The sequence below is a fragment of the Alosa alosa genome, chromosome 7 (genome assembly GCF_017589495.1).
Source record: "Alosa alosa isolate M-15738 ecotype Scorff River chromosome 7, AALO_Geno_1.1, whole genome shotgun sequence".
Taxonomy (NCBI): Eukaryota; Metazoa; Chordata; class Actinopteri; order Clupeiformes; family Clupeidae; genus Alosa; species Alosa alosa.
Genome location: NC_063195.1, coordinates 17,302,101 through 17,313,045, shown reverse-complemented (window position 1 = coordinate 17,313,045; position 10,945 = coordinate 17,302,101). Strand labels below are relative to the sequence as shown.

The 10,945-nt window shown below is 43.3% G+C and overlaps 1 protein-coding gene across 2 annotated transcripts in view; it reads right to left on the bottom strand.

Annotated features, from left to right (window-relative positions):
• Positions 1 to 475: 475 nt before the first annotated feature.
• LOC125298626 (sodium/potassium-transporting ATPase subunit alpha-1-like) overlaps positions 476 to 10,945 on the bottom strand; it is a 14,305-nt gene continuing 3,835 nt past the window's right edge. Inside the window, exons 7-22 of one of the 2 annotated variants that reach the window (XM_048249439.1) lie at positions 10,574 to 10,691; positions 9,232 to 9,500; positions 7,991 to 8,299; positions 7,549 to 7,683; positions 6,694 to 6,886; positions 6,153 to 6,328; positions 5,322 to 5,458; positions 4,905 to 5,055; positions 4,402 to 4,570; positions 3,932 to 4,086; positions 3,408 to 3,531; positions 2,991 to 3,136; positions 1,899 to 2,032; positions 1,428 to 1,529; positions 1,201 to 1,292; positions 476 to 899 (exon numbers count right to left, since the gene is read on the bottom strand). In XM_048249439.1, coding sequence (XP_048105396.1) covers positions 871 to 899; positions 1,201 to 1,292; positions 1,428 to 1,529; positions 1,899 to 2,032; positions 2,991 to 3,136; positions 3,408 to 3,531; positions 3,932 to 4,086; positions 4,402 to 4,570; positions 4,905 to 5,055; positions 5,322 to 5,458; positions 6,153 to 6,328; positions 6,694 to 6,886; positions 7,549 to 7,683; positions 7,991 to 8,299; positions 9,232 to 9,500; positions 10,574 to 10,691 — 2,439 coding nt within the window. In that variant the 3' untranslated portion in view covers positions 476 to 870. Of the gene's footprint in view, positions 900 to 1,200; positions 1,293 to 1,427; positions 1,530 to 1,898; positions 2,033 to 2,990; positions 3,138 to 3,359; positions 3,387 to 3,407; positions 3,532 to 3,931; positions 4,087 to 4,401; positions 4,571 to 4,904; positions 5,056 to 5,321; positions 5,459 to 6,152; positions 6,329 to 6,693; positions 6,887 to 7,548; positions 7,684 to 7,990; positions 8,300 to 9,231; positions 9,501 to 10,573; positions 10,692 to 10,945 lie in introns of those variants that run through there. The other variant, XM_048249440.1, reaches the window with a different exon arrangement.

The window sequence follows — 10,945 nt, the reverse complement described above, 5'->3', positions numbered from 1 at the left end:
TGTGTGAAATAAAAATAACCCCCAGCTCTATTAATCTTGCATTAAATGGAAACCTATAGGCTAATATGTTCTTAATAAAAGTTGTTTCCCCTTTGATAAACTAGCTTACCTTCCAGGTTGGATGTTTCCACATCTTTTTTTTTATTGTGAAACTAAGATAAAATGCTGAAAAAGTACCTCTTTTTCCCAACATTTACCATGGTTGCAGGTTGCAGATACACATTCCATTTAACATCACCCATTTCCAGCAGCAATAGTGCTAGAATATTGTCTATGTTATATGGCCGATCATTAAGGTTATTTGAAAGGGGAACAAATGTGTCTAATCTGATCTAGATAGTTTACCATATGTCAATGCAGACAAAACTGAATCCTAAATGGCGTTTGGAGCCATGCTTATTTTTGACTTGCATCTAACACCATCTCTGTCAACTTTTTACACATAGAAAAACAAAATGTTACGATGAGATAGAGACACTTGTAGATGTGATGATTTATTTCAAGGCACCTCCAGTAAAAATCAAGTTTTTAAACTTTGTTAAAATCATATGATGTCTGCTATGTTTTTACTAGGCATAGCCTATCATGAGCAAAATAGGCAATAAGTGACATTACAGAGGATTTCTGCGTTGGATCTTGGCCAATAACAGCCTCAATAAGCAAATTCATCCAGTCCTTTATGACCTTCATGGGGGTGGGACAATTCAGACAGAAAAGAGGAAGGAGGTGTAAAGTTATGCTTAAGCCATTTTAAGGCCATGAGGAGACTTTATTGTGAAGAAACCTGTGAATGTATACAGAGTAGAGAAACAGAGTGGAGATTTATAAGTTTAGGGGTGTAATAAACTGTTGGAGTCCGTCTTTTGATCTTTAATAATATGTTTCCTTCTCCACCCAGCCTGAAAAAGAGGCAAACAGTATCTTAGTTAGCTTACTATTCATAATACAGTCCATGATAAAGACCTAATGCCATAACCTGTATTTTTATTTTCCACAAGCTCATTCTCTGTACATTATGGGACAGTAATACACACACACACACACACAGAAGATGGAAGGGTGTGTGTGTGTGTGTGTGTGTGTGTGTGTGTGTGTGTGTGTGTGTGTGTGTATGTGACCGCATGTGTTTGTGCGCATGTGTGTGTGAGTGTGTGCGTGCGAAAGAGCGAGAGAGAGAGAGAGAGAGAGAGAGATACTCACCTCCTGGGTTTCTCCGCAAGATATATTTCCTCACTTCATCATAGATGAAGATGAGCAGTGAATAGGGCATAGCACAGAACCACCACAATGGTCTGAAACAACAACAAAACAAGGTTTAAATGTCCTTTTAAATTTCAAGTGTTTAATCGCAGTGTACTATATTGGGGTAAATAATAATAGAATTAGTACAGTATAGTATTTATATATCTATTCAGCCATATACTCACTTGAGAGGGTACATCCTCAGGGCAACATCCATGCCTGGACAGTAGGAGAAAAAGGCGGCCAAAGCTGTCTCCTCGCACAGGCCGAAAATGAGGACTTTATTCCTGTGTGTGTGAAGGGTTAAAGGAGATGGTGAGAGTAAACCATGGCAACAAGTCTTTAGATACTATGAAAAATAAACTAGATATTCTAAATATAATCTGACATACATTTAGGTTGTGTTGTGTTGTGTTGTGTTGTGTTGTGTTGTGTTGTGTTGTAAGCACATAGGTGTGACTCCATACTGACAAATCTTAAGCATAAACGGCAGCTGAAAACATCTTCAGACCATCTAGATTCTAACCAAGGAAAACAACTTTAGACCATCTACATGTAACCAATGAAAACATCTTTAGACCATCTAACCAGTTTCTAAAGTTGCTGCTTTGTTTAAAGGCTTGAGTGCTTGAGAGTGTGTTGGATGTATCGCTTACGAGAACATTCCTTGATGAGCGAGGGACAATCTCCGTGTCTTACAGATGATGAGGTCAGTCCACTGCACGATGACGATGCTCACGAAAAACGCTGTGTGGCACGTGTACTCCACAATCTTTCTGCTCTCGTATGTCTACAAGAGGATCCAGACAATGAGGGAGGTAAGACGGCATGAGACTGAGATCTCTCATACACACACACTCACTCTCTTTCTTTCTCACCAGCACACACAAACACACACACACACACACATTCACACACACACACACACACACACACACACACACACACACACACACATGCATATTACACAATGTCTGACAGCTATATGAAAACTGTTGGAATGTCCCATACTGTACAGTAGGTCTATGTTAGGGTACTAGGGTACATATACAGTGGAGCAAGTACGGTAAACTGGACTCCTTTTACTGTATTAGTCATATATTGTATAAATACCACATAGAACAAATCAAGACATCATAAATATGGGAGATGCAATGATATGTCATATATTTGATAGCTATTAAATGAATGAAATGGATCTGCCACATGGGCTAGTGCTGTGGTTCTCAACCGGTGTGCCGTGAGGCCAGGGGCGCTGCTAGAAAATTTGGGCCCAACGAGCGATAGAGCTATTTTTAGATGCATCGGCTTCTTGATTAAAAAGCTCAATCAACATCATGCGAACATATTATGCCTATCACTGTGGTCTCAGTTCATGAACACACTGTATAGAGAAACATTATGGGCCTAGATTTGTGTGTGCAGTGTTTCCCACAGAATTGAATTCCATTTGTGGTGGTTGGTTTGCAAAATGAACTTAAATGCAACAAATTAGCACAGCGTGGTTATGATGCTAACAAGATTTAAGCACAATTTAGTACAACCTGGAAAATCATTGTGTGGTGGTCAATGTTGATATTGTGGTGGGCCGCCACAAATAAGTCAATGTATGGGAAACACTGGTGTGACATACTTTACAATAAGTAACCATAAGCCAGTGTGCCTTGACGTTTTGGTTTGATCTTTGGTGTGCCTTAGCCCCAGAAAGTTTGAGAACCTCTGGGCTAGTGCATATCTGCAACACTGACCCACTGCTGGCCATAACTGTCCTCGAGCTCGTTGTTGTACTTGTCTTCCCAGGAGACTCGAATTCCAAAGAGGTCCATGGGCAGGAAGCCATTCTCAGCCAGGATCACAACGTAGGTGAAGAATCCTCCCACTGCTTGGATCATTCCTTGGAACAACAATGGAAATGGAAAACAAACGTAGTGACTGGGAAGAAGATTATTGTTGCATCCAATCAGGATTGGGCACAATTCCAGAATTTAATTGAAACTGGCTCTTTAATTCCAATAAAATTCTTGAATTTTACTTGCATTTCAATTAAGGTAGCAAACAGGAAGCAGAATTGCCTTACCAATTAGCTATGCTAATCAGCCTCATAGTCGACCCTTAGCAATCTGACCGTAGGCTACGCTAATCAGCCTCTCATAGTTGACCCTTACCAATCTGACCGTAGGCTACGCTAATCAGCCTCTCGTTGACCAGCTTGTCCCCCACAGGGTCTCTGGGTTGTCTCTTCATGATGTCGCTCTCCGCCTTCTCATACGCCAGGGAGATGGCAGGAACCTGGGAGCATAACCATATGTGTTTTAAGCTTCACTCAATGGCTGACAAAGGGCACAGACAGTGTGGTACCACACACTTACAATAAAAATAAATTAGACCAAAATTGCAGCAAGATTCTGGCAATAAGTGATTTGTTTTGCAGCAGAGTAGGCATAGCATAAGAAAATCGGTCAGGTCAAAGGTTGTTTCCACTATTAGTAGACACAGCAGTTAATATGACCACAAATATGGCCATACTTAGCCACTAATGTATTTTTTAAGAGTTGGTTCGGTTTATTCTATACATGTAAGCAGTATACCCACTTGGTAGGCCCATGTCCACCATTGTACAATCTTCCCTTTCTAATGTTTGGGTGGAGGTGACAATCTATGGACACATGCAGCAAACACTCTTTCATACCATGTCAGTGCCCAGGTCGATACAGAGGATGGTGACCGTGCCAAGAGCCAGGGGGATGTTAGCGATGACGAAGAGGAGAAACGGAGACATCTCAGGGATTTTACTGGTCAGCGTGTAAGCGATGGACTTCTTCAAGTTATCAAAGATCAAACGCCCTGATGGTAGGTTCAAATACATTTGATTAGGAGGAAATGGCCAAAGAAACTAACCACAATCCCTGCTTCAACTTCAAATGAAGTGTTACACAGTGTAGGCTAGTATATGTGTGATTATGATAAATGATACAGTTTACTTGTCAAACAAGTATTTCCTTGGTCAACAAATAATCCCCCTTTCTCAACCCTAAACACAATGTGTAAATGTGTAATGGGATAGTATAAATACTCCTTGGTGAATGGTCAGTACTTAAGTTATTCTTTTGATAAGGGAAGCCAGCTAGTTAAAAATCAATGACAGAAGAAGTTATGTACCCTCTTCGACTCCTGTGACGATGGAGGCAAAGTTATCATCCAAGAGGATCATGTCAGCAGCCTGCTTGGAGACGTCAGACCCAGCGATACCCATGGCAACGCCAATGTCGGCCTTCTTCAGAGCTGGAGAGTCATTGACCCCGTCACCCGTCACTGCCACAATAGCACCCTGCAAACCAGAAAAAGGTTCTTTTCCGTTTCATATTAAGACGTGTGCATGTACATCTCATTTTACTTAATATATTCATATTTGTATCTATTATGTAATTGTATATATTCCTTATCTTATACTCAATGTATGTAGAAAAAATACATTATTCCAAAAAAATAGTCCAATAAATGAACCAAATGACTGTATTTAATGCACCTTGTTCTAATAGATGCAAAGGGTTGGAGGTGTCAAGAATTAAGAGGGGCACTTGGGATGTGTATATGTGGTCCTTACATAGTAGGTGACCACACCATGATAACGGTCATACTATATACAGTATTTAGATCGCTACCTGCCGCTGACAACCTTCAACGATGATGAGCTTCTGCTGCGGAGAGGTTCTGGCAAACACAATCTCTGTGTGGTTCCTCAGGATGTCGTCCAGCTGCTCGGACGTCATGTCCTTCAGCTCCCCACCGTGGATCACGCAGGCCTTCACATCTCTGGACGAGAACACAGACGGCCATTCTTTGTTGTGATTATGGGCAGTGGTGATAAGGAGCTTGCACACTGCTCCAACAAATACCAACAAACTCCAACATTCTAAAGTGGCAACTGTTGGTGGTAGTCTTTAGAATGTTCATAAAACCAACTGTCATGTCAAACTCTTAACGACTCCATCCAACAAACGCCAACAAACACAGATCTACTGAATTTAAATTCAATGATGGACAGTCTTATTAATGATCTACAAGCAAGCACTGAGTACCTTGGATTGATCTCGCTAACAGGGACGTTCAGTCGTTCTGCCATTTCCTTCACTGTTTCACTGCCCTCGGATATGATGCCCACAGCCCTGGCTATGGCCCCTGCAGTAATTGGGTGGTCACCTGTGACCATGATGACCTGGTATGATAGTAGGAAAAGTATGACATTGTAGAAAGTTTATGGAAGCAAGATAATGCTCATGAATACAAAATAAAGAGAGAACAGATCAGGAAAATGTAATGCATCAGCAAAGATTTACATGAACGCTGTAGCACACAGGATCGTTAGTATAGGGGCAGTACATGACTCCAAATGTCCATGCAAGACCGGCTTTATTTATGAACCTGGAGTTCTGCAGTAGCATGTCTAGAGCCCCGTGTAGTGCTTGGGCAGCAACACAGTCAGTACATGAATGTCTGGTCAACAAAAAGCTAGTGTATCCCCATCATTGGAGGACAGAACAGTGTGATATCTTAGCGAAAGTTCATGACAAATTACTTATTGTGAGCCAGCTGTGGCTCGATCGATAACATTTATATCTCACTAAAGTCCAAGTGCCCACAGGGTCCTTGGATCAAATCCACGGTCATTTCCTAATCCCACCCACCTCTCTCTCTCTCTCCCATGCACTTCCTGTCACTTTACACTGTCCTATTCATTAAATGCAAAAGGCACCCCCAAAAAAAAAACTTTAAAAAAGGACTGATTGTACATTGACTCCTGCAGTCCTGCAATTGTGATATTGTGACAAATGTAATGTCCCAGTTCGAAGTAAAAGCAAAATAAATGTCTGGTATGTTACTAAAGGTTCACAACAAAAGACTTATCATACATTGATTCCAGCGGTTCTGCACTTGCGCACGGCATCAGGCACGGCAGCACGCGGGGGGTCGATCATGGACATGAGGCCAAGGAAGCACAGGCCCTCGGTGGGGAAGTTCACCTCGTCCGTGTCAAACTTAAAGCCCTCGGGAAACTGCCCGTCAGGAAGGGGGAGATGACAGAAACCTGTAACCAGAAACCAGGCACAGAAATGACAATATGATGTGACCATATAGGCTAACTTTTTTTTGGTTCTGAGTGCAGTTCAGTGGCTTCTATGTTCTTCTGCTCTGGAGAGCAAGAGAGAGAGAGAGAGCGATGATGAGAAAGGTAGATAGAGGTAGATAGAGATCGAGAGAGAATGAGAGGGAGGGGGAGAGAAAGAGTGAGAAACCCTTGAAGAAACCAACAACACACACACACAGACACACACACACACACACACACATTGCATGCATGCACACACACACACCCACACACATACAAATTTTAATCTGATTGCATGACCATGAGACACCTGATCTGTCTGTTGTATACATGATGCTCCATACCCAGCACTCGCTCTCCCCTGCCTCCCAGCTCCATATAGGCGTTGTTGAACGCGGCCCTCATCTCTTCGTCGAGACGCTGCTCTTTGCCCTCGATGAGGATGGTGGAACAGCGTTCTAGAATCTTCTCTGGTGCTCCCTTCATGACCAGCAGGTGCTTTGACTCCAAGGTATCAGGATTGACATGGATGGAGAGCTATAACAAACAAGTTTTTGTTCTTAATACTACAAGCAGCCATCTTGATAGAAACAACAACAACAACAACAACAACTGAGATGAGTTAGGGATTATGTTAGGGGTTATTTATTGTTTATTTATTGAGTTAGATAAGAGGATACATACCCTTCTCTTCTCTGTGTTTCCCAGTCTAACACCATCAGCCTAGCTTAGCTTAATTGATTGGAAGCGTTACACCAGTTTGCCTATAGCTAAAGAGGAGCTGGTTAGCCATAGGCTAACACGTGTAACCGAAGATCCTTGATTACTAGCCAAGATAGAGCAACGCAATTAGGAGGTTGTCGAACATTTGCGCCTCTTGCTCTGCTTCAACCCTCTCTGGTGTAACCCTCTTGAATTTCAGTTGCTCACTTGAGGTTTGATCATGGCCTAGTGTTAAGGGTCTTTCCTAACATCAATGCTGACTGGCTGTTCATACCCACCTTCCCTTCACTTTGCGAAAGAATGGTGGACATCCTTATAACCCAACCCTAATTTTTATAGATTTCTGCAAGGACTCCAGGGAATGCCCCCTCCAAAGAAAGATGCTTTAATTATCAAATCTTATGAAAATTGGCATTAAACACCCCTGTTATGACTACATGATATGTGTCAGAGGCGTGTCAGAGGGCCTTGATTACCTGGTACTTGTTGGTGGAGTTGAAGGGGATCTCTGCCATCTTGGGAAATCTCTCCCGCATCACACTCACTGGGCCACAGTGAAGCTCAATGCACTTCAGCAGGGCAGACTCAGACGCGTCGCCAGCTGTGCCTCTCTGGACAACACAAACAAACACACAAACAAACAAACAATCAAACAAAAGCACATACACTCATTGATCAGGTAGTATGGCTAGATAAGGCCAGATAATTGAGACTCGAGAGTCTCACACTCATTCATAAGGTATTATGATGAATGAGAACAGGCGAGATATTGAGACTTGTGACTCTACATGCACTTGTACATGAAGACACTGAATTACAGTGCTCCAGTGTCTATCGAGCTGTTGATGTAGGTTTATTTAGTTTTGTCTTATTTATTAAGTTATCCCCCTCTCTCCACTCTCTATGTCATTCCTGCACCTTCATAACGGGCACGTCGCTCTGGTCAGCCAGGAAGACGGCCCGGTTGCAGAGGCCTGCCACGCGTGCCAGGGCATGCCAGGTGGCAGAGGAGCAGTCGAACGAGGCGCCGCTCTGGTCCTCGGTGGTGTCGGAGCTGTGGATCTGTGCGTCGAACCACATGTGGGCCACGGTCATGCGGTTCTGGGTCAGCGTGCCGGTCTTGTCGGAGCAGATGGTGGAGGTGGAACCGAGCGTCTCCACGGCCTCCAGGTTCTTCACCAGGCAGTTGTTCTTCGCCATGCGCTTGGCGGTCAGCGTCAGACACACCTGAGACAAGTGACGGTAACATAGTATAACATCACATAACATAGTGCAACAGTATAGTAGTACTAAATAGAGTCAGACACAGAGAAGCAAAGACGATAAATGATTCATGACGATAGAGATACAGTACAGTATAGTACACTTCAGCGTAGAAAACATTAAACATATCAGGGTAAAGAACTGATTACAGTAGAGAAAGGTACTGTATTGTAGAGTACAGTAAAGTAGAATAGATTATAGTAAAGTAGGCTACAGTAGAATAGAGTATAGTAGAGTAGTGTACAGTAGAATAGAGTGGAGTAGAGTAGAATAAAATAGAGTAGAGTAGAGTAGAATAGAGTAGAATTTAGAGTACAGTAGAGTGGGTCAGAGGGGCGCGAAAAAGAACAGTCTGAACTGAATGCTCCTGAAAATCAGAAGGCAAGAGCCTGAGACAACCCAGAAAATGAATCTTGTCTCCACTGAAAAGCTACTGGTACTCAACGGTCAACAGGGGCATCTTGTATTTTATACACTGTCATACAGGTTTACATCCACTAGATGGCGTTAGTAGAACAAAGTTGAACACAGAGAAACGCTGAAACGGACAGTATATGGATCTAGCAGGAATATTATTTTGAATCAAATTCTAAGGAGAGGTGTCTGTGATTTAGTTTAGTTCAGTGCTGCCTCTTTGATGATGACACACACACACACACACACACACACACACACACACACACACACACACACACACACACACACACACACACACAACCATTCATTTATGTCCCATAAATATGCAAACCCATGGACCAGTAGCATGCACCAGGTCTTCACAATGTCACTTCACACAACACACACACACACACATACACACAATATCACTTCACACAACACACACACACACACACACACACACACAAACACACACACACACACACACACACACTCACGGTGACGGTGGCGAGCAGTCCCTCGGGCACGTTGGCCACAATGATGCCAATGAGGAAGATGACGGCCTCCAGCCAGCCGTAGCCCAGCACGAGGGCCAGCACGAGGAAGGTCACGCCTAGGAACACCGCCACACCCGTGATGATCTGGATGAAGTGTTCTATCTCCACGGCGATGGGGCTCTTGCCCGTCTCCAGGCTGGAGGCCAGTGTGGCGATGCGGCCGATGACGGTCCTGTCACCGGTGTTGATCACTACGCCTTTGGCAGTGCCTGGGATCACATAAGGACAGGCAGGTCAGGATTGGACACTGTCAGCTCATGGTTTAAAGACTAAACATTCACAGTGTACTGTATGTGCAGCCAAAGTATCGTAAAGTTACTCTGATGTGGTGTAATGGAAAAACACCCAACATATCGGAGAGCACACTAAAACTAACTATACTAACTAAAATCAAATACCCGTCAACAGAGAAGCACAGTATAGAACGAAACCAACAATAGAACAAAACAATACACTCAGGTAGTAATGACAAATATTACAACACATAAGAAACACACAGAACATGTAGACATGATAATAAGGGAACATAAAACATCAGCTACAGGTCACCCTGGCCTCCGATAGTGTAGCACAGTATAGTACAGTAAAGTATAGTATAATAGTATATAGTATAGTATACTATAGTACGTAAGGGATAATGTATAGAATGCCGGTCATTATTAGGAAAATAAGTCCCGACAGGGCGAACCGGACCCCGACGCACAGCGGAGGGATCTTGTTCCGTCTTGAAGGGACTTATTTTCCCAATAATGACCGGCATTCTATACATTATCCCGCTTATTACACGGCTACTTGCCGAAACGAAACAATAAACTCCCTACGATATGACTCTTTAGCCTACTAGGCTATAGCCTATTTGTTACCGTTCATCGTGTGCTTTTGCTGTTCCAGTAGTTGCGGAGTGAAAGACCTGAATTATAATCACAAACTCTGTTGCCATTGACAGCGGTCATTATTTTTTTCAGAGGTCCATTAGTCGAAAATAATGACCGCTAGGGAAATCCCATTCAAGTCAATGGAGCGTTCTACTTGCATTGTGAAGAGCGGTGTAATAAAGTAGAGTATAGTATAGTATAGTATAAAGTATAGTGAAATATTGTACAGTATAGTGTACAGTAGTATAGTACAATAGTAGAATAGTTGCATACTACAGTATAGTATAGTACTGTATAGTATAGTAGCCTATAGTGAAGTATAGTGTAGTATAGTACAGTATAGCACAGTATAGTGTTGCAGGGTAAAGCACAGGGCTGTGTTGTTGTTGTTGGTTGTGTTTGCCCACCGTCGACACAGTTTGTGGAGTAGAAGGCGATGTTCCTGGTCTCCAGGGGGTTTGAGTTGGAGAAGTCGGGCGTGCGGCCCTGCGGCTCAGACTCCCCTGTGAGGGAGGAGTTGTCCACCTGAGGACACACAGCAATAGTCTTATTTGTCTGTTTATTTAATACAGCGGTAAACCCTCCGGTGTTTGTGACCGGGTACCAACAGAGCAGAATAGTGATGAGGGCCGAGCTCATGAAGCCTGTGGGCCGAGCCTGGGTAGACTCGTGAAGCCTGTGGGCCGAGCCTGGGTAGACTCGTGAAGCCTGTGGGCCGAGCCTGGGTAGACTCGTGAAGCCTGTGGGCCGAGCCTGGGTAGACTCGTGAAGCCTGTGGG